General features: G+C 47.2%; 2 protein-coding genes and 1 non-coding gene across 18 annotated transcripts in view; all 3 read right to left on the bottom strand.

Annotated features, from left to right (window-relative positions):
* The window catches only part of LOC119461694 (mucin-2-like), a 303,059-nt gene extending 287,446 nt beyond the window's left edge, over window positions 1-15,613 (bottom strand). For 3 of the 10 annotated variants that reach the window (XM_049671913.1, XM_049671917.1, XM_049671916.1), the window contains exon 1: window positions 15,252-15,611. In XM_049671913.1, the coding sequence (XP_049527870.1) occupies window positions 15,252-15,294 (43 nt within the window). In that variant the 5' untranslated portion in view covers window positions 15,295-15,611. Of the gene's footprint in view, window positions 1-15,251 lie in introns of all 10 variants that reach the window. The other 7 variants (XM_049671910.1, XM_049671909.1, XM_049671911.1 and 4 more) reach the window with 3 other exon arrangements.
* Window positions 1-23,623, bottom strand: part of LOC119461693 (neprilysin-1) — a 559,943-nt gene that overhangs the window by 187,581 nt on the left and 348,739 nt on the right. The gene's annotated exons all lie outside the window — the stretch shown is intronic.
* Trnas-gga (transfer RNA serine (anticodon GGA)) lies at window positions 18,229-18,302 on the bottom strand. Its single transcript has one exon. It is a non-coding gene; the product is annotated as a tRNA-Ser (tRNA).

Here is a 23,623-nt window from a genome sequence, read left to right as displayed (position 1 = left end):
ATAGTTACGGAAGCTTCGAAATCGCATACGCGAGTGAGGCAGTTGTTCCCATGACGAAGACAAGTTTTGTTGTGGAAACTTTGGCACCGTGCGACATTCCTTGTTTGGCCACTGTTGATCCCCACCATGCTAAAGTTCTGGAGAATTACGCGTCAAAAACACGACATGATTAAAGAGGTTCCCGCCGTATAGTGGGCGACTCCAGATGAATTTTGACCACCTGGATTTCTTTACCGTGCGCCCAAATGCAAGTACACGAGCATTTTTGCATTTTACCCCATCGAAATGTGACCGCTGCGGCCGGGAACGAAGCCACGACCTCGAGCTCTGCAGCGCAATGGCAGAGATACTAAGCTACTGCCGGAGGTGATCATGTGAATTCTTGATCTGGTGAACTTGCGTCTTGCTTGAGTTCTTCTACACCTGCTGTCACTTAGATTTGAGGTCTACCCTCCAAAAACCATGTCGAATGCCCAAAGTCTATTGCTCTTGCACATGCATCGGAAACGCATCGTCCATATTGGACATGCTGTGAGACACATGCTGTTTTCGAACAGTCAGCCACGGGCCGGATAACCTAACTGTTTGTTAAGTTATCCGTTCTCATGGGATCGCATGAATCCATGTCTTCCTTAATATCGGTGTCGGCCATCAGCTACGGCTTGTGATAAGAAATGAGAAGACCAGAAGGAAAAAAATTATTTTTCACAAAAGACAACGCCGGCGCTGGGTTTTGCTGTGAATTGTCTAACTTGGGCCCGTATGTACAAAAAGCTCGTACGCTATAGAATTACTTCCTCGTAAGAGTGAATACCAGTCAATCCTGACGCTAGAAATATCCTTGGCAAGAGCAGTTACGAATGAAAAGCTTTCTGAATTTGGCTCGTGATGACTATGAGTGCACGATGCATGGGCTGCCTGAGAAATTTGTATGGGCATAAAACAAGATTGCGTATTCGTTAAATACCGTGCCATATTTAAAAGCGCGGTATACGCCGCTCTAAAAAGAAAACGTAATACAAAGCGCTCACTGACAGTTGAGAGTTTCGTGGTCGGTCCGTACACGATAGAAGCCGACTTCGCGTTTTTTTTCTTTATTTTTTAAATAGAAGTTGTATATGGCCAGCCGATTCGTCCGTCTGTCGCCTGTATGCAGAAACTATCATCATCAGCAATGACTCGAGCGTCCTCGTCTTCTTCCACAGGTGGCTGCGCTGCCGCTCATCATTCCAGCGTAAAATTTCCCTTCTCTACTGTCGTCGTAATGGGGAGGCCGCGTTTACGGTGGTATGAGCCATGCATTGCCTTACGTGATGGACAGGTTGAATCTTGAAGCAATTTAATTTCGAAGAATCGCAAGCGGCAATGCGACAACGGCGGACGGCGGGCATACCGTCAGTGACGTCGTTTTACCCGTCGCAGCTGAACGTGTGTGTAACCTGATCAAGAAACACAAAGACGTAACCAATAATTGAGATATACTTTAATGAACCGTCGGGATTAACCCAGTCATAAACACCGGGGCCGCACGTTTCAGCTTCGCTGGTTAACCATCTGTACGGAGTGCCTGGGCGGTGTCTTTTTTTATATATGTAATTACGGCCGGCATCACAGTAACAATGGCGGCGCGACGCACCAGCTCGGCCCAGAGAGGCTTTTACTATCGGGTGTCATTCGGTGCCACGCGGCGGAGGCCACAACATTCCGAGCGGCGTCTCCGCTGGCACGCCAGACAAGACGCAGCTGCGCGACCGATCGCCGCTCGGAAACCGGCTCTTGTGCTCAAGGAAAGGCGGCCGGATGCTTTCAGGCGCGGAGACAATGAGACGACCTGAAGAGCGCGGTCGTCGTTGTTTGCATATGCAAGCGCGTGCATCTCCATCACTGGGCCAGCCGAGAAACGGGCCAAATGCGCACGCGAAAAAGAAGAAGCGCCGGGCGGCATTGTTTACTATACCGTCGTGACCCGCGCTCCATCTTGTTTTCTGTCCGTATTTCTTGCATCCCAACGTGGCATATACGATGCATTATTCGTTACGGGCTTCACTCTCCCTGCAGGACAAGTGATCCGAGCGCTTTGCCCTAGCGAGAGAAAAAGTTGGTTGCCATCGTTCTTATTAAAAATGCCGTGCATATGTACCGTTCCTGATGATCTATGAGAGCTGTTAGGTTCGATTCTCAGCGTAAACGAGCTGCACGATGTTTGTGCATTCGTCGACAACATGGTTCTAGAGCGGAGCAATAAACAACAGCCGTATCGATTTTGTTTCTGTTGTTAGCCTGCTTGCCTTGTCAATGAGTGGATATCTGGACCGTGCAGGTCACGACGCACAATGCCCAGTGGGGCTTTATGGTTGGAAATAAAGCACGAGCGCACAACAGACGCGTCCTGCTTCTTGATCTGGTTTTGTGGTAGCTTTCACTGTGTTGCTGTCTCTTGCTCCCCAGTAATATATGTATGATAGACTGGTCACGCACGTACACAGGTCGTGGAAGTTCCACTGTGCGTTCCACGTTTCTGGACGAAACTGTACTTCCAAGTTGCATTTATTTCTAGATAAGTCGTGGAGCCCCACGGCGACGCCGATGGCAAACGTTCGCTTGCAGCGTCCATATAATTTACATCACAATAAGAAAAAAAAATGTACTTTTTTGTATTGCAGTTTAAAATTTCCACAATATGGCAACAATGACAGGTGACTAAATGGAAGTACCCTCTGCGTAGGCATTGTGCGCGGTATAAGCGATGTTTCGTTTTCGCATACGCGTCTCAGCGGTCAGCTGCAACCTTTCTGCAACCGTTCTCTGGTTTGTGGCATTTTTATCGCGCGACTATAATTGTAGGCACAATGGAATGGCGGCGCCCATAATGCGCCGTGAGGTGCCGGCGCGTGCGCAGCAAGAAGATAACACATGCACCCTCTCAGCCGGCGGCGCACGTGTTTACGGAATGTTTTCAAGCACGTAGACAATGGCCCCGCACTTCTTAACGTCGCACAAGCCACGCCAAAATGGCGGTTGCTGTCGGGGCAGGCGCCTTATACGCAGCTATTTCAAATTAAATGTCGGGTCAAAATGCGCGCGCAGAGTCGTGCTTTTTGCACGTGCGAATGTGGACGTATCCGGCACCTCATTTTGTAACATTTCATATCACTTTCTGTTCTTATTTTGTAATCATCCACCGTGCTGACCTGCTGATCCCTGTGATAACAGCAGTAGGGTATCGTGTACCAACTAATAAAGAAGGAGAAAAAGAATGGAAAATTATACGAATTGTTAGATAATCCGGCCCCTGCAGACCACTTTCCAAAGAAGTCTATTATCGGCGAAATCTCTGCGCATATTTCGTAAGACGTCCACGCATGCATCCTCAATTACTTGGCCCACACAATCCTTCCGTGAACACTGGCATCTCCACTGAATCAAACGCCCTTTCGCAATGTATATGTGGTCATCGTATATGTATACGTATAAGGCCACGTAGAGCAGCTGGTTATATTCCAAAAACTTTTCAATAAGCTGATTTATTACAAAGATGGCCATCCTTTTCTAGAGCCAGCTTGTTCTCTTGATCGATCAAAGTGTTGTCCGTATTCCGCTCTTATATCCTTACTGAATACCAGCACCAAGCCTAATGCGCCAATCATTATTCAACTCTTTAACGTCTCTAATTCGTGCGGATTGTGTTTTAACTTTGCCGCATTCCTCTTACCTCCGAATTCATAGGGTACCAAAGGGCTGTGGGGCGGCAAGCTCGGGCCCAAGAATCCCAGGGGGCCCCATGAGAAATGCTTGCCCGATGGACCCTTCAACCATTTTAATGGGCTCCTCACCAGAGCCCCGTCGGAAATTTTCGTTCTACAACAGAAGTTGTGAAACGTTGTCCGAGGAGTGTTCTACAACAAGAATTCTGAAAAAGGGTTAAGCAGCAGCCGAAAGATAAGCAACAGCATGTGTGGTGCGAGGAGGCGACCGGCCCTTCGTGCAAAGAGGCTCTCTTCCTTTGCTCGACCAGCGCCCGCAAAACGACCTTCCTCCCTTGCCTTCCAACCGAACTCTTTCTCTGTCTCTCTCTCTCGCTTGTGCCATGTGGCCGCTGGAAGTTGAGAAGGCAGGGACGAAGACTGCAATCAACCGTGGAGCCATCCCACGCCCGCACCCTCAAGCGTGTTTGCTGTGGACCAGCTCGCCGGGAAAGGTGAAATCCGATCGCATGGCGCCATCTTTTTGCCGTACAGTCGCCACCGACATTCCTTGCGAGCAAACCGCGTCCCTTGTGAACCGCGAAGCGCTAGGCCGCCACTCTCCGGGTAACCGGAACATAGTGTAAGCCGCTGCATTCAAGCGGTGGCTACGGCGTTCTTTCACTGCACACGAAGTCAAGAATTCGATTCTGGACCGCGGTGACCGCATTCCTTTGGACAAGAAGCGAGAAAAACACAGCGCGGAAGGATTTCAATCCATGCAAGGAAATTTATGGGGATCCCCCTCTCTCTGTGTCGAGCACGCGCCAGAGAGAAATATTGTGGCGCCAACTACAAACTCGCACTTTTCTTACCCCACGCACTTTGCACTTATTCTTTCCCGACACATACCCGACACCCAAGTGTCGCTTCTGCCCTGTCCAGACAGCAGATCTCTCCCATATAATGTGGAAATGCCCCATCAAATATCCCCCCCGCAACCTCAAACCATTAATTAGTAGCGAGGAGCTGTGGGAGACTGCCCTGCGCAGCTCCGATCCCACCCTGCAGGACCGAGTCCTGAGGTGGGCTGAGGAGGTAGCGGAGGCCTACCACGACTGGTAGGCGGACGTCTGAGAGCAGAAGGTGCTAAGACTGGAGCACAAAGGCCTCCCTCTCCCCCCCCCCCCTCCGGCCCCTCCCCTTTCTTAAAAAGGGAAATAAAAGTTCATTCATTCATTCATTCATTCATTCATTCATTCATTCATTCATTATGGGGCTAAAGGAAACCGGACTTCAATCTCTCGTAGCAAATACATCTGTTATTGTATGGGAAACACAGTCGAAAATCAGTCAATCACTCAGTGAATCAATGAAATAATCTATCTATCAATCAATAGCTAGACAGATATATATTTATAGATAGATAGATAGATAGATAGATAGATAGATAGATAGATAGATAGATAGATAGATAGATAGATAGATAGATAGATAGATAGATAGATAGATAGATAGATAGATAGATAGATAGATAGATAGATAGATCAAACAGAGTGACAGGCCGAACTGACATGAATTGTTCATACAATTAAGATATGTTGGCCAGGATCTCGCTGACGCACCACTGTAGCGAGAAGACTTAACTTTTGTATCTGCCAGTTCTTCCCTCGACATCGCCTAGAATGAAATATAACTGTGATTTCGTTTTGTACTGTGAGAGTATTGCACGTGCTCGCGCTGATCATAGATCACGATGTGCCGCTCATTTCCAGGGGAGGGGGTGCTTATTTAACAACCGGGAGAGCCAATGTTTTCATTGTACGGCGATTTGAAATGCAAACGACGCTGTTGGTGTCATACGATATCGTTTACACAGTTTGTCGCAGTCGTAAATGTGGAAACTCTGGCATGGGCAGCATCGATGTTTGAGCAACGGAAAAGCTGTATCCGCACGGTCCTCACCATCACTGAAACACGCAGGGAACTGCAGTGGTTGTTATTGCTTTTCCTGTCCACTGAAAGCAACGAACAGAAACGAACACCCGAAGATTACCTGAGCCCTCGTTGCTCGAGCTTACAACTTGACAACTCTTTCGCCATACACCCGCAAACATGCTTCTCAGTTACTGTGCATGCACTTCCGGCAGGTAGAACGCAGCTAAGCAGAAAAAGTCTGGGGGTGTGCCGTGGAGCCTAACTACCTCAAAGTAATTATTACAAGCAGCGCAAAGGCGCGTGAGCATGAGGACCATATTATTTGATGAACAAGCTCCCTAGAGGGTTGCATCGGACAGTCATTGTTAGTAACGCGTGAAGCAGTTTATCCTGTGTTTAATCGTGTTTCATCGCGCTTATTTCAAATACCATTGCGAGTAATAGTAACATTTTTTGCTGTTTATGGTACAGCCACGACTCGTGGAGCAGGGACATGCAATACACCACTCTAATACACACTTGTGCACTGCACCAATCAATAATTATTCCGTATATATAAGCATATGCTCGTAAGTATTCCATCCAGCGGCAGTATTAGCAAGGGTATTCGCCTCATGGGTTTGCTGGTAGCAAAGGGTCTGCCGCTACACGTACCACACTACTTCGCATGTATCAGCGCTCTTCGGTGTAAATTTTTGTATTGTTTGCTTCTTTTTTGACTGATGTGACTCTGAGATATTTTATTTACAGAACTGTTACATCTAAACTAAGCCTAATTTTATGTGGTTCAGTCCATTTGCAGGCCTGCATAACTTATCACCAAAGCATTTCGGATGTAGAAAAAAACACACGCAAAAGCAGCTGCGAAGTGAGGACACGCGACTTTGTTCTCTGTTATCTCTTTCTCGCTTTCTTGCGAATTGTTATTCAATTTAAACAGGGCCACGGTAGGACCCCAGGCATCGTTCGTATGTTCATTTCACCAGAAAATCGCCGCTTGATCGCCAGAAACACTGATTTCACAATGCAACGCATTTATGTAATACCTCCTCCACGGCCAGACTTCCTCTTGTTTCCGAGGCCTTGTTCCCTTTAAAGCGTGTGCCATATCTGACGCAACCTTATACAACGGTTGATCTCTGCAAGCACCGCGACGCGGTGTGTTCGATCTCGCCCGTGGACACAACAGCTCGGGGGGCGCCGAAATATCGTCGAACATCCTCGCGTCGATATTTCGGCGGCGGCGGAGCGGCCGTCCGTGGCTCGCCCGCAGCCCTATATCCCCGCGCGCCTTCGCTTGGCGTGTATGAGGTCCGATCTAGGTCGGTCGGCTCGGCGACGGTGGCCGCAACAGCAAAAAAAGCAGGCATTCAAGAGCCGGTGCAACCCCCCCCCCCCCCCCCCCCCGCCTGCCCATACGTGCCCAAACGGCCGTTTAGCGACCACGCACCACACCGGCTGTATCGTATAGCGCGAAACCGTCGTAGGGAAAAAAAAAAGAAATGATAGTCGGCACGAATTATACCAGATGAAAGAATGAGAGAAGGTAACCGCCGAAAGAAAGAAAAATAAACAAGAAAAAAAATGAAAGAGAAGCGAGCTATGGGGATCGCGTGGGTCTACCCGAAAGCTGGCGGAGAAGAAAACGGCTCGAAAAGAAAGGAAAACACGCGAGAAATATAAAGCGCGCAGAAGCAGCAGCAGCAGCGTAGACTGCGAAAGGCCACGATGGCCGCGTAATCCAACAATCGGTCAAGAATACGAGGCGGCCCCAAGCAGGCAGGGAAGGCATGCGGCGTATGCGGTGTAAGGCAGCTGTTGTTACCTTCAGTCCCGAGTTGCCAGACGACGGACGGATTCTTATCGAGCGCAGCAAACAACCCTCTACCCCATCTGTATAACAGGAGCAACAACAAGCCGTTTTTTACGGATCCGAAGCGAGAACTGGTTATAGGAAACTGACCCCCACAGTACCTCCTTGCGTTGGAACCAAGAACAAGCAAAAAAGCGTGCCACGTATGGGGCAGCGGTACGCCCGGAATAGTAATAGTCACGTCGCATTTTTTGTTTGTTTGTTGGTTTTTTCTGCGGCGCGTATGCAGGCACGATCTCTCTGTCGATGGATAGAGGAGCCGCCAAGTTCACTTGGTCACCAACGGGCTCCTCGCTTCTGACCCAGAGATTATTCCATGTAACCCAGAAACACGGCACTACTGTGCCATAGTGAGCACGTTCTACCCTTCTGCTTCTTTATTATTGTTTTTGCTCTTATCTTTTTTTTTCTGTACTTTTTGGCATGTGCGGGTCGAACGTCGTGCCGCATCCTGACCTCTGACCTCCTGGCGTTCCGAATTATCCAACGTGTGTCGGAAGAGACGACCTTGTCTATGTTCGGGTGGAGATGGAGTGCATTACGATAACGACATCATAGGAAAGAGACATTTTTCTTTCGTGTAAAAAACTCTCAAAGTCAAATTTATTTATATTTGTAGTCAACACATGGATGGAGCCAACGGTGCAGTACAGTTTTGACATCAGCCTTCTGTTCTTTTGCTTGAACTCTGTCGCGTTGTTACAAAACTACGAAAGCCGAATTGAGTTCTGGAAATTTCTAGGAATAAAAAAATCAGCAAGATATAATACATTTCTAGGAATTACACAAGTTAATTGAGCATGCTCATTGAAGCTTGTGTAGATGAGAATGTGCGCCGTCAGCTCTGTGCCCTACATACTTTTTGGGCCAATGCCGTCAATACATGCTGAAATCGATGAGCAGGCAGATCCGAAAAAAAAATGAATGCTGCAAGCAAATATAAAGGCCCATGAAAAACAAACACAAGCACTCTAGTTCGGCTGGTCTCTATTCCCATCGACGTCCTTTAGTTCTGCGTTTTTCGGCTCGTCGTAATGCTACATTTCAGTACGACAATTTCGTGTCAGACAAAGCGCAATCGAGAAACAGCATCCGATTTTCACCGTGACGCGACTATTCCCCCCCCCCCCTCGCCCCCCCTTCCCACTCAAAACTGCCCTTTTTTTTTTCTCTCCACTGTTATTTACCTAATGCAAACGAAAAGGCGTCCTGCAACTAAGCAAGTCAGCTCGAAAGAAATTATCTGCAGTTTGTTCTGACCCGAACAAGTTCATCTTGCAACTGCAAATAAAGAAAGGCTAATTTTCCCGTTAGCACCTGCGAAATACCCTCCCCCCGTCGCACGGGCAGCCAGGTACTCGTCTTTATTTCAGCACTCGACCAGTGACATTGCTGCGAAAGCGAGTGAATGCGAAAGCAGGCCATGTGTCCCTGGAGAGCCGCGCCAGCACCTCGGCGCGGTCCTCTCGGTGTCCTTAGCGCATACCGCACGTGCCCGGCGAGCAGATTAGCCGCTTATTGGATGCCGTCGTAACACGCGGCAAGGGACCCGCTCGAGTCCCGAGAAGAGCGAAGAGGAAAGAGAAAGACAGAAGGTTGACCAGAATAACGTCCGGTTGGCTACCCTACACCGGAGGAATGGGGAAAGGGGATACGCCAAGATGACAGGGAGAGAGAGGAAGGTAGGAAAGAAGGGAAATTAGCGGTGAAGTGCGTGTACGGCCCGCATATACAGCCAATGGCGAATGAGTGCGTCGCACGAAATCCTGGCGTCAAGAGGCCTAACGGAATGACGGTTAATCAAGGGACATTTTATGAGAAAGAAATTCATTCATATTGTCATCGGCGGTCGTCCTTTGGTCGGTGCTTGGACGCTCACGATTGTGGGGCTATCTGGTGTGTGCGCGCTAGCCCTACCATTGCTGCAGCGTTGTGCGCCTTCCGTTATCTCCCCGTAGCGATATTTAAGGAAGTTCCAAGCAGTGCGAAAGGACGCAGACAAAGAGCAGATAAAAAATACCGGACAAGCACTGCACGGTCCGTTATTTCTGTCCTCTGTCTGCGCCTTTTCAATTTTAAATCTACTTGGAACTTTCTAAAATACGAATGCATACCAAGTCCGCCAACTTTCGGTAATTCGGAGAAAAAAAAAGTTAATTGCATGAGTCATGATAGGCGTAATGTTAGGCGTAGCGTTAGGACACAGGAAGACAGCGGCGTGGATTAGAGAGCAAACTTGGGGAACAAACTTGTTTGTTACATTAAGAGCAATAAATGGACCTGGACAGGCCATGTAATACTTAGGGAAGATCGGTGGTCTAATAAAGTTATAGAATGGGTGTCAGGGGAAGGGAAGTGCACTCGAGGATGGCAGAAAATTAGGTGTGTTGACGAAAATCAGGAAACTTGCGGGCGCAATTTGGAATCGGCTAGCGCAAGACAGGTAAATGGAGACCGTGCCTTTGTCCAGCAGTGGACATAAATATAGGCTGCTGATAATGCTAATTAAACCGTCGCTGGGGCATTGGGCCGACATTCAAAAGAAGAAACTATGACATTGATTTTCTAACCCTCAACATAGATTATCGCGAAATTAACGGAGAGATACTTTTGAATGAATACGTTACAAATTTAAACTGATTTTGCGTTTCTTTTTCTTGTAACTTCAAAATCTTTGAGCATAGACGCACGTATGCCTACACCTTTTTCGAGAAACCACCTGTTTCCCACTTCCAACTTGATTGAGGTGAAACTCCAGCAGAAATTAAAGCGAGCGTGCATTTCATTACTATTTTGGCTGTTTCGGAAACTCGTATTTGTATTACGCACCATTAGTGTGTAACATACGAATATTCCAGCACTCGCTCTCCAGCTCTTTTTGAAGGCTCTCGATGGAAAGGAAGCATGAAGTGTAAAATCGCCGAGAAGGAGGTGCATCGTGTTTAAAAACTTCCGTAGCTGCATTCTCTCTCTACAATCAATGTTTCGATCGCCTACCACGTATTCCAATGTTTCACGTCATAAACGCTTTCTGTGTTGGCAGCCTGCTGTATAATGTTCACACTTAGAGGTAGTGCGCACCATATTGGGATCAAGGCCGGCATAATTTTATTCCACTCATTTTTATTCCACAGTAAAAGAAATACAGTTCTTCGTAATTTTCAAAGCTTGCGATCTGCTCGACGCACTGTCTATGCTTGAAGGTGGGTTTTGCTGCCGTAGGATGATGGCCAAAACAGAATGCTAAGGGTTATTCTTTTTTTTATGGTTTCCCTTATTTTCTCCCTTCTTGAAATGAGCCGAATTTCTCCCAATCACGAAGTGACATCCAGAAAGAAAAAAGTTTATTAGGCGGCTTACAGCACAGTTCCACCTTCTTTATGGATATTCCTAATAGACCGCATTCGTCAGCCAAACGAACGAGAAAACCGTACCTTCATGTGACTGTTTCACGTTCCTAATTACTCGCCCATTTCAGCGATCTTCATAAACAACCATGACTTGTGCCAACCGACACCGCCGTGTTCCAGCAGGTCTCCTTATCCTGCGACACCTACGAATTCCCACGCAGTCAAATATTGTGCGTTCCTTACCTTGGCAACAATTCTGTTGTCCCAATAGACCACACGCTATGCGCACCATCCGTTGAATGAACTCTCCCAGCTCCACTTATCCTAATCTCAATTAGATAAAAAGCTGTTTCTTCTATAATTCGTGCTGCCTACCATTTCGCTCTCTCTTGACGAATGAGTCAATTTTCATCCAAAAATATGGTGGCCGAATCGTAAATGCGACTCGTACCTACACGAAGCAAACACAGCCCTTGGAAATTGAACTCTGCATAAGCCTGGTAAGCGACGAAGCACGTGACAATATTTGTTTTCTTCCCTAAGTTATAAATGCAAACGGCATTGCGATATTCAACGAACGCCACCGTAAGGCACCGACTACAAGGACGATGCTGATGAGGCACGTGCGAGGAGCATCAGTATGCACCTGTCGCGTCGCCGAGGGCCATCGAAACAGTGATTTCTTCACCCACTAGGACACACAGGAGCTGGTAGCTTCTTATTCATTTGCATGATTGCACAAAACTGCGACGCATGTTATGTCGTGCGTGTGCTATCCCATGGAGTAATAGAGTATGGCCTGACGTCGCAGGCTACTGGCTGACAAGTCTGAGCACACGCAGATATTCGTTTACGACGAGACATTAGAGAGCGTTTACCTTTCTCATCGCCACTGATATCACTCAACTCGTGAACTAAGTGAATGTAAACACACATTGAGATTGCTCGGCGACCTCTTTTGCTAATGATGTCGAGTCGGAGCGTTCAGTGATAGTTGTACTTTCGACGACGTTGCCCACTGATACGTAATCTTAACGGACACCTGAATTTCTCTGAGACACCATGATAGTAAGTTATACCCTGCCCCTTCCACATATCAGCCTCTAATATATTATTATAATCCGACCTGTCGTTAGCACTTGGTTGTTGCGTGGCATCTTGTCATTGTTTTTGCATACGCAAACCGGAAAAGGAGGGACAAAAAAGCTTAGAGCATTGCCAATAGGTTCAAGCGGTTTGTTTTCATACATGTAACCGGCTTCCACATAGGAAATTGACGCAGCACGATTACGGCGACGAAAGATGCCAGCGCATCATTGAAAGCTGCAACATACGGGCCACAAGTGCTCGTTTCAAAATGCAGCCAAGCAAAATGCAGTCAATTGATACAGCCGCACTGCTGTGACGAAAAAGAAAAAGTAGAGCAAGCAGGGAACATTAAACTGCAGGTCTCCATCATGGATTCAACACCCTCGCTGCTCGATGCCGTAGGAAAGCATTCTCAACGGCACTCGATTACGTTGCAGACCTTCACGGCACTTAAACTGCCTCAGGTTCTGCGGCAGTGAGATCAAACCTTCGCGTTCTCTCTCTAACTTTATTTTTCTTTCCTTTTTCTCATCCCACAATCCATCCGGGTCACGGTATATACAGCACACCTGGCTTTTTTCAAATGTGGGATGGATGTGTATCGATATGCCAGCCGCGTATAAGGGGTCTCACGTCCAAGCACAGACGTACGCGTAGGAAGCGAGAAACCTTGGGAGATTCTTTCTTCTTTTCCTTTTTTTTTAAAAATCAAACCGACGACCGCCGTCCTTGCCAGCAAAGAGATCACTTCGCAGTGTCAACTCGTTTTCTTTCTCATTCTTTTTCCTCCTTCCTTTCCGCCCCTAATTTCTTTTTGCTAAACGTTGTTCCGATGTGGTCAGGCGAAGCGAAACTAAAAGCAGCTACCAGGGAGCCAATGAGTAGAGGTACATGAGATGTGTGCCGATATATAAACAGAGGGTATATGGCGCAAAGGAAGGCGACGTGGAGCCGCACACTTGTCGCCGCATTACGCGACCTCGAACTGGATCCAATCGAAGCGGGTCCTGCGGCTCAAATTGGAACGCTCGTCGAATCGCGTTGGCGATAAAAAGAGTAGGGCGAGAAAGGAACGTATCATAGAAAAATGAGCAAAGCCTCAGTGGGTGTCTCTAATCCCCTCTCGTAACACTTCCTTTCCGCAAAGGAGCGGCCGCGTTCGCCGTCTCCTGCGACCGTGAACTGCGGGTCAGGTTAGGCGAGGTATGTTACAATGGCGGGCAAGAAAAGACAAACGAACTTGGTTTGAGGCGCTCTATAGCCACTTTGAACAATAGGCATTCTGCTGCCTTTCGTGTCATGTAAGCGGGCAGCGTTATGTTCACAAATACTTTACAGGAGTGCCGAAAACGTCGGATAAGATGCCTCCGCACAGTGCAGTAGTAGGTGTCCTACAGTCAATACGTTATTACAATTGGAGTAGCATTCTGTTTAAGTATACATTTGACTTAATGAAGGTTCGTCACTCAAAAGCCTTGTAGAACGTCGCCAGCGACGGCAGCATGGCCCGCTTTCGGGGAAGAGCTAATTGAATCGGAGAAGTTAGTTGAGAATGCCGTAAATCGATGGTAAAGTACTCCGTACTGAAAACACGAAACTGTTCTCCGGTATTTGCTCATATAGCTGTACGTGATGTGACGGATGGTAGACGCAATCGTGTAGCAAGATCCGCTAAATCACCTACTTGGCATATTTTCTGAGCATATTGATTACCGACGCCCTTTGTCACATGTACCGATCAGTTTGTCATACCCACCCCTGAAGATTTACCAACTCGCCCAATTTTCCACCGTATTCATCCCTCTTTTGACTTTAGTATACTGCGAGGCCTTAAGATGTAGGAGCAAGTATGTCTTCACCGCATCAGACTCAACGTGTTCTGCACGAACTAAGTCGAACACCTCTACAACGAATGCTTTCACAATGAAACGACCAATATAACGAAGGATTTCGTATATCCCGGCCAAACTTTCATTCATTGTGGTAGTTATTGCAGCGGAGAAAATTACAACGAATTTACCTTTACAACGAAGGAATTCAGACGTCCCCGACGGCTGATTTGTTCTTTTAGAAGGAGCGCGCGTAATGGTGACGCGTTTATATAGCCGCCGTACGGTTGAACACTTCGACAAGTGGCCCTGACATTACCTGGTGACCAAAAAAAAAAAGGAAAATTAAACCAAACAAATCTTCGGCGCTGAGTCTCTTCGAAGCTTTGCATCTTCGCCTAAAGGGCGACATTCCAGTCGACCGAAGTGTGCAGGAGAAAATTAGCAACCGTTTACTTTAGGCATCCCTTTAAAGCCCGGTAAACGACATATTTTCCTTTTGCTGACCATAGCGTGCTCCATTGCAAGCGGCCACGGTGCGCGATCTTTACAACGAAGCAAGCTTTATAACGCAGGATTTTTCTTATAAAGATCGTTTTGATTGTGCTTTAAGTCCTAAATACAGTAGACAGACGTGACATTTTCCTTGCTGTATGTGACGATGTTGACGACTTCCAACTTGTTCTATGCGACCGCTGGGGTTTCACGTAAGTAAGATGGTTCCTAAAAGCCGCAGTGCACTTTCACTGAGAGTTCGCGACTGGGAGATGGAGCAGCGGGCATTCTTGTCCCGTGGTGAAGACCAACTGCGTGCTACGAGATCACTCCTGGTCTTTCTAAGATGTAAATACCTTAATAAGAATTTGCGAATAGCGTTAGAGTGTATGTGCATCAATGCGAGCGCATGAGCCATTTTCGTGTCCCTGTTATCACTGTGCATATCTTATTATGCAGCCTATAGATGGACTAGCCAGTACGATAACAGCTCCAGCTTCTCAATAAAGTCAGGCTCGCTCTCTCTAACTCTATGAAGGCCAGTGAACATAATCGAGACCAAGACGACACTGTAATAGTATGACGCCGTTTTACCGAAATGGTGAATGCATTTAAACCACCACCGACAGGTGCGAAAAACGTTAGGTTTGTCTCAGTCACGACTGCATCGCAATACTGAGACACCAGGTTTCCCAGAAGTTTGGCTTGAACCGTAGCAATCTTTCACAAAATGTAGAACACCAGGTTCTTCATCGTGAAGCACGGGACTGGTATGCCGGGCGAACGCGGGATCACATCCGTTTCTAGCGCACTGTAGTAACTCCAACCACGGAATTGAAGCGACAGCATTTGAGCCAAAGAGCCTTTCCGTTTAAATGTGACGCTCCTTCGCAGACCTCTCGTACGGGGCACTCGTAAAGCAAGTGCGCCAGAGGTTAGCTAGAGAAAGTTGCGCGGCCAATGCGAGGGAGTTGACAGAGCGGTAAAAACTCACCCAACAGCAGAACGACGGACGTGAGGCAGGTGGTGGTATCCATAACGGAATGTAAGGAGGCGGCGGCGGCCTGGACGCTGCCGCGCAATCTAGAAACGACAAACCGCCGATGGGGCCAAGGTAGAGAGATTACACCGAGTCGATCAAGAAGTCGCCAGCACCGTTCGGAAGTCCACGACAAAAAACTGAGAGCCGGCTTCTTCTTCTCACACACAACACGAGCCGACGGCGGCGCGCATCCACGCTAATCCCGCTCGCATCCGGGCGTTCACAGTCGCGCCAAAGGGAGAGCACTTGCTGCCAACATCCGAAGCGTCACAGCGCACAAAGCGGAATGCCGTGGACCGGTGTTGCCTCTCCCGTCTTCTTGGTGCTCTCGCCCGCCGAGCCGCCGGGCCAAGACGAGCCAGTTTGACCGGTAAGGGGCCCTCATTGGCGGTTGCCCGTGGCAACAGGGACGACGCTCGCTCTCCCATTGGCTACCGGCTCGCACGGTCGTGCGTGTCGGCCGTCGTCGTCTGCTTCAAAACGTGGCCGCATGGTTCTCTGCTGCTGTTGCGGTGTTTTAGTTTTTGCCTGCTTTATTTCCTGAGTAGGGTCCGGTCGCGCACTACTCAGCAACACCTCCCCCCCCCCCCCCCCCCCAGCCCTTGCCGGCGCGCTGGATTTGGAGCGCCTGTTTTGCAACGGTGGCAGAACGCTCAGAGCCGTTCCGCCCCCCCCCCCCCCCCCCCCCCTTCGACGCCGACTGCTGGAGTATCGATTGCACCGACGGAACTAGGGGTCGGACTACAAAAACACACATAGTCAGTCCGGCAGGCCCCTTTTTCAGCGCCCTCCGGCAGTGTTTGGTTACCAAGGGGCTAGCCAGATAGCTGGCGGTGACTATCCGCTTTCTACCGCGCTGCGTCGGCGATTCTCTGCCTGATGCGCACGTTCCACGTTCCCACTACGCCTGTGAGAGTTCTCACTGCGTGTCTCGGCCGCGCTTCGCGCCAAGAGTTCAGCAAAAAGGCTTCGAGGCGAGAAAAGCTTTCCCAGCATTCTCTGTTTCTCTTCTGTTATGCGTGTGTGTGTGTGAGGCTGAGGAATGGGAAGGTTAGGGAAAATATTTCGGCTTGTAACGCTCAACTTTTAACCGACCGGATCCAGGAAGAGCGAACCAAAGGGAAATAAAATAAACAGATTGTTTTCCTTCTTTTTGTTCCGAATGAAGGGAAAAAATGTTAAGAAATGCAGCACGTTTGTGAAAATTTTATCCGGCTAAGCGTTTTTCAGGCCTCCAAGTAGTGCACGCTGCAAGCGTCATTTTTCTGCCACTGTGCGACTCAGCATCGTCTCCTATTCAGCACTAATCAGCGACGACTACGTGAAGGGGAGGCTATGAAATTGGTCAGAACGATGTAACAGGAAACTTGCTCAGCGCATTTTTTTCTATATTTCTTTTTTTTTCTCCTTCCTGAGAGAAGGAACTTGTGTAGGGGTTAAGAATCAAGAAACACTGAAAAGCCTGTACACTATCACGAAGCTACTCTCTCAATATCTTCAGTCTCAGCAATGATCCGTATACAGGAAAAGGCCTCTGTTTTCGGAACTGTTGAACCCAGTAGAATACCGTCTTCAGGATTGTCATGTACAGAACAATGGAAATGTTACGCTTAATCACGGATCGCTATGCGTGGATAACGAATGCCTATCAAAGATTTGAAACCAGGCTGACAAAGGAGACCAATATGCGACGAAGCTGCAGCCAGTATCAGTATAGTGGGAAAAAAAGAAAAGAGAAGAAGTTAGAAAAAAACAATAATATTCGTTTGTTCGCAGCGGCGATGAAAAAGCTTTTGAGCATAATGGCGAAGAACAGGGTCAACAAGGTGTGACGTTTGCCGACAGAGAAGATTTAAACTATTTTTCGCTTTAATCTATTTTATTGCTGATTATTTATTTGTTTTTATGTAACCACTCCCCTCTGTAATGCTTTGGTCCTGAGGGTGCAATAAATGAAATTAAATATGAAGATACAGGCAGAACTGGATGAGAACAATTTGAGGCCTTCAATTACATTTGGCTCTGTACCCCAGTGATGATGATGATAATGATGATAGTGCGCAATGGCATAGATGACAAATATTTTAACTATTACAGATTTTGCCTGCTGTTTTTAAGTTTGCTCTCACATGAAAGGCTATAAGCCTATCAGTGCTCATGCGAGGGCATGCTGTATCGATCTTGATAAAACATTTGCAACATTTTTGCTTTAAAAGAACGTGTTTCTTATTATTTGTTTAGGTCAGTATCTAATGCTTATTATCTAACGAGCACGTCGCTATCAATTAACCGCGAAGCTAGTCAGAAATCCATTAACTGCTCCATCATTCAGGAAGAAGACAATTGCAACCGCAGCAATTTGGGCCTGTTGGTATATCGTGGTAAAATAATTTCAATGGCGCAAGGACGGGGGAAGAAGAACATCGACAGACAGCGCGATGTCTGCCTTTCGTTGTTTTTCTTCCCTCGTCCTTGCTCCATTCAAATTATTTTACCGAGATAACCGCGTGATGTAAAGACACGCATATTTATTTACACATGGACAATGTAAATTGATGTGCGTATGTGGCACACAGTGCACGTGAATGCTAGAAAACGCATATGCTAGGAGGTGCACCCTCGTCTCTTATACGGGAGAAGGGAAGAGAGGAAGGTTGCATGCAGGCGCTGGCCGAGCACAGGAACAGACACCCTTGTGCACGAAGGGCTCGTAGGCCTCCTCGCAGGCTCGCACCACACATTGTTTGCTTCTATTTCAGATACTGGTAAACCATCTGTAAGAATTCTTGAGGTAAAACTGTCCTTGGAGGACGCTTCGCAAACATTGTTGTTAACGGGAAAACGAAACATCGGCCCAATCTTAGCAATTTCTACAAAGAAACGCATGCGGATTCCTCGAAAGAAAAGCTTCGCCGTTGAAGAAAAAATCGTCCTGGTCCGGGACTCGAACCCGGGACCACCGCCTTTCCGGGGCAGCCGCTCTACCATCTGAGCTAACCAGGAGGCTAGCAGGTTAGGTTTCCTTTGTAGCAAATGCTACGATTGGGTGGATGTCCGATTTTTCCTTTAATTACTTCTCGGCACCTAGCGGGTTTGCTCTGAACTATCACTTCAAACACTTGCCTTTGCTTCGAGTTGTTGATAAATACGACTTCGCCCAGCCATCTGCTAGAAGCCTGGTTAGCTCAGATGGCAGAGCGGCTGCCCCGGAAAAGCGGTGGTCCCGGGTCCAAGTCCCGGACCCGGACGAATTTTTCTTCAACGGCGAGGCTTTTCTTTCGAGGAACCCGTGTGGGTTTCCTGTGTAGTAAGTGCTACGATTGGGTGGATGTCTCCTTTTCTATTTAATTACTTCTCTCCACCTAGCGGGTTTTTGCTGAACTATTACTTCAAATATTGTTGTATAACCAAAATTTCCGCCGGCACCATGGTTAAGGGCCCCACTAATATTGTCAAAGATCCCATCAAAAAACTTTTTTTTATGGGGCCACCTGTCAGTCGGGGGTCCCAGAGCTGCAGTCGCCTTAGCCCACAGATTATTCCAGCCCTGCGTATAAGCATCCTACGTAGAGGAACTTCTCAGCACTATTCGCTACGGCGCCTTCTTAGCTTACTAACATGCACATTCTCTACAGTTCATTTTTTTGTTTTCGTAATCTAGCATAATATATTTCAAAGAAGACACATATCTTCCAAAGACTTCTTTTACAATACATTGCACATTGCCTTCTTCATTTTTTTATAAATTCACTGGGAAGTAATTACGCAAAATATTCATTCTGGGTATAAAGTAGGGTGCATGTGTAACTGTAAAGAAGTGCTTTACCCATATTCTTGTCATCCGCTTTCGAGGAATTTACACTTCATTGATCTCGACCTCTGTGTCATCCCCGACGGCCCAAAGCAACCTTGAGGTGTGTTTCCAAATCACTGAGATTGCGTGAAAATACCGGACGCGCCAACAACACGGCAATGTACTACACGTAGTTCCATCTTCATCTCTGCGTTTAAGCGATGAAATGCAGTTTTTACCATAGCGAACATGAAGAGATGTGCACGTACACGGAGGCGCTGTTTTTGGCATCTAACCTTCGTATCCAAATTTTACAAATTGTTTTTCGAGTTAATAACATACCAGTAGACAATAAAAAACCCCCTTGAAGAGCGATTATGTCACATAGTTGGGTTTGGGTCTCAGGAGGATATATACCGTGCGTCACAGATAACGTTAGCGAAGCTGTTCGAACATTAAAAAATAGGAATCATGGTGCGAGATACGATTATAAGATCTGCGGTGTTCGCTCATCAGAGATCTCACGGCCGAACGCCATAGGTCTTAAAATCGTATCTTCTACCAAGTTCTCTCAATCTCTATTTTTTTCTTTTAACAGCTTGGCTAATTTTAGCTGCGGCACTCTATATAGAAGGAGGTATCTTCGTCAAAATAATGATCGACCGACCTATTGCTATTGCGTGCATCAAATAAAAAGAAACTTCAGATGAACAAATGCCGGAAGCAAAAACACCAGAAGATAAACATATCCTCATTACCACCCGTAATATACAATTAACAGAGATAACTCCAGCAAGTCGGGTTGATTACCAGATATCAGCAAATTGCAGTGTGAATCCCTATTTTTCTGTCGTTCAGCAACACACTTCCAATGCACTTCAAACCGGAGGTATTGGTGGCCTGGCTGGTTGCGGATAATTGTAGTGAACGCAGCGCACTTGTTGACACATGGAGGAACACACGTGTTTGCAATTTCAATGGGGGCGAAATGCAGAAAACACCCGTGTGCTTGCATTTAGGTGCACGTTAAAAAACCCCAGGTGGCCCAATTTAATCCGGAGTCCCCCACTACTTCGTGCCTCATAATCAGATGGTAGTTTAGGCACGTAAAACCCGATAATATTTAACACGTGTTTCGCATCATTTCGTGTTTTTCCAATTGCGAACAAGTGCGCTTGCCTCACAACAGCGTAGAAGCGAGCGTACGCAACGGCAGCACCCCCGCTAAGAACTTAATTACACCACCAGCAGTAAACCTGCCTCGCGCTTCTTTTAATCTAACAGCAAATTACGATTCATTTAGTTCAAGCGGTCAGTCTAAAAGTTTCACGCTGCAAAAGAAATACCTGGTAAATCCTGAAGGTATCTTGCACTCACTGTAACTTCTAAATAATTATGTTCAAGAAAAGGCGCAGAAACGTTGCTCAACAACGGAAGTTGTGAACAATTCCATGAGGTAACCGTCATATATGAAGCCGGTCCATCAATAACAGTACATGCCGCATTGCACTGTTGAAGTTATGGGAATCTAGTCGGCATCGTAAGTTGTTTCAGCTGCGCATCCTAGCATATATTGCGATATTTGAACATTTGTTTCACAGCGAAGCTCTTAATGCGAAGAGAAGCGCTCACATAAACGCCGTATTCCTATTCCCGCGGTGTCCACGTTGTATCAAGAAGCTCTCTAATCAGATCCACCACACCTGTTATCTGCTGTTGAAAATAAAGGATCTGCGCTTTTCAAAAGCGCATCTTGTCTACCCTTGAGCTGCAATCTATCGGTAAATACAGAAAAAAAAATTACGTACAATACTAGCACTGCTCAGCGGCTGCGGTCGTCTTGGGGCCATTGCGGTAAATGCGACCGTGCTGCCGCGGCACGAACTGCTGCGGAAGGCGAGGCAACTTGAACTGATGAGGCAAGCAAACTACTGCAGGTGGTGGCGCCAGGTGTACTGATGACGTGGCTTACTAAAAAGGTGTGCCTAGTGCGTGCCTGGTTGCACACGTCACGTGGTCACAGAGACGCGCCCATGCCACTGCTCGCCCGCTCGTCGTCATCTGCTTCCACAGCTGGCGAAAAGGTTACTGCTCGATCTATCTTGAAAGCGATCGTCTTACGCGGAGGACGGACGCTGGGATAGTTTTCTCGTTGGGTAACCGTAGAAATGCTTACGCAATTGAAATGCTGGCTCTCCCGTAATCGGGAGTAGATGTGAGCATGAATTGGCTACCGGCGTATTAGATTGGTTGGAGATGATCCTAGCCGCAATTGTAAAATGGGTATAGTTCGTGTTCGCAAGGGCACACTTCGCCACACCACACCATACCACACAACCATCCGCGCCGCGCCGGACGCTGCCGGCCTGGTCGCGCAGCGTGGCGCCATCTCTCGAAGGAGGCCGCGCAAAACCCACGCCGCGGAACTCGCGGACCACTGGCGTTGAAAAGAGCACAGGCAACCCTATCTCAGTGCCAAAAGGTGACAATCGAGTGTATGGTGCACTGTATCTACCTTTTGAACGTCACTACTGGAAATTACAAATAAAACTTCAGCATACAAGAAGCTACCCCCTGAGTGACATTGTGAACAAACATTAGGAAGAACTCGGAAGCACTATTTTGTAACCTGTTTGGGCACTAACTAGCGTATGTAATGCAGTCCTGTACAAAAGGTTGGAGGCCAGAGACCGCATTTTCTTAACTTTTGACTGGTCGCCCTGGATGACCTCGCTTAGTTCTCGCAACGATGCCCGGATGTACTCGATTGATTTCCCGGATAACCGCTGTCGCTTTTGGCTCAAGGTCACTTGAAGGTCGCCGACAACGGGAGCTAAAAGTAGTTCATGCTTAAAACTCCTTAATATGTGAAACTTATTTCCCTGGCTCCTAGAGGTTCCATTAACCGTGAGGCAACTGGATGTGGTTCTACGCGCAAAGATGTCAGTGCTGTACCGAGTCGACCAGGCTCTGCGGTTTTCTGTGTACATAAAAAGCTGACTGTACATTGGGATCCTACTGTACCACTTACGACTGGACGTAGTCTACATACCTCGCTTTTTTTTCACCGAGTAAAACAGAAGACGACTTCCAACTGCAAGTACCGTGACACCCCAGATGTCTCTGTGGACCACTTTCTGATACTGTCCACAGTATGATCAACACAGTATGACCAGCAGTATATGAGCACAGTCTGGCCAACAGCGAGTCCATTTTCGAGATCCGTTAAGCCACTAGGGCGGTCGCGAATTTTTTATTACAATATAACTTGGTGCATGGTCATGCCTCGCTAAACAAAGATGTGCCTTTACAACCCTACAGGATCTTCTCGTAGGAACGAATCTTACGTAGCTATTCTAAATTTTTCCAAGCAGTAGGTGCCGTCAATCGTAAAGATCTTGGCTAACCTTAGTCGCAATCTTACAGCTCTTACGTAGCTTACCTCCATCTGTGTGCACTATTTGACGGCACCCTAAATAAAATTTGAAAACAATTCAGACTGATCTAATATTCTTTGAAAACTCTATTTTCGTGAATTTTAGTGACAATAGCCAAATTAGAAGAAAATAATGGGCAAAGTTTGATTTTTCGAATTTCGCACTGAAGCTCCAATACCGAAACGTCTGTGAGACGCCGCTTATGCCAGAGATTTCTTTTTCTGTTTTTTTCCCCCGCATTTGCACCACGTTGTCTGAGTAAAAGCTCACTAAACTTGTCAAGCTCAATCTTTGTCTCCTTTAGGACACAATCTAGTGCACTTTTAGCGATAAATAATTAACTTGGCACTAGCATGCGCCCTCGAAATTCATGACGTCTTCAATATTGGGAACTTCAATATTGCGTCGACAACAACTGTTTCCTTTGTCGGCCCTTTTGTAGTTTTCCAATCACCTTGTCGTGGTAAAAGTGGTGTTTCTTCTGATCTAGAAGGGGCAGTTTACTAAAAGGGGTGGAATAAGTTTTCTCTTTAATATCCCTTTGGGCAAAAAAAGAAAATGTCACCTATGGCTCCCGGAGTCCCGGGACAACTCAACGTTACACCAAGCTTATATTTGGTGGAAATGGAGATCTCATGTTAAGTGAGATCTCTTAAATTCTTATTGGAACTGCTCGAAAAAAAACAGGGGCGGAAGTCACTAAGCTTTGCCTTTGCGTACGCAATTTCTTAGCCAAAACGTTATTACGCAAGGGAGCTCGGATGGGGTGCACGCAAGGGTGCAGCCAGGGTGGCAGTGCATTTACCTTACTCCCGGGATAAAATCCCGGCCGCGGCCGCCGCATTTCGATTGGGGCGAAATACAAAAACTTCCGTCTCCCGTGCATTGAGACACATTAAAGTTCCCTTGGTGGTCAAAATTGATCCGGAGTCCCCACTACGGCGTGCCTCCTAATTAAATCGTAGTTTGGGCACGTGAAACCCCAGAACTCATTAATTCACTTAACGTATGGCGTCGTATGAAGCGAGAAGGAAGCAATGCTCGGATTAAACGACCAGAAAAGAAAGAAGCACGGTTAACTGTTAGCATGATCG

Source organism: Dermacentor silvarum, chromosome 8 (genome assembly GCF_013339745.2).
Source record: "Dermacentor silvarum isolate Dsil-2018 chromosome 8, BIME_Dsil_1.4, whole genome shotgun sequence".
Lineage (NCBI taxonomy): Eukaryota > Metazoa > Arthropoda > Arachnida > Ixodida > Ixodidae > Dermacentor > Dermacentor silvarum.
This window is presented reverse-complemented; position numbering and strand designations above follow the sequence as displayed.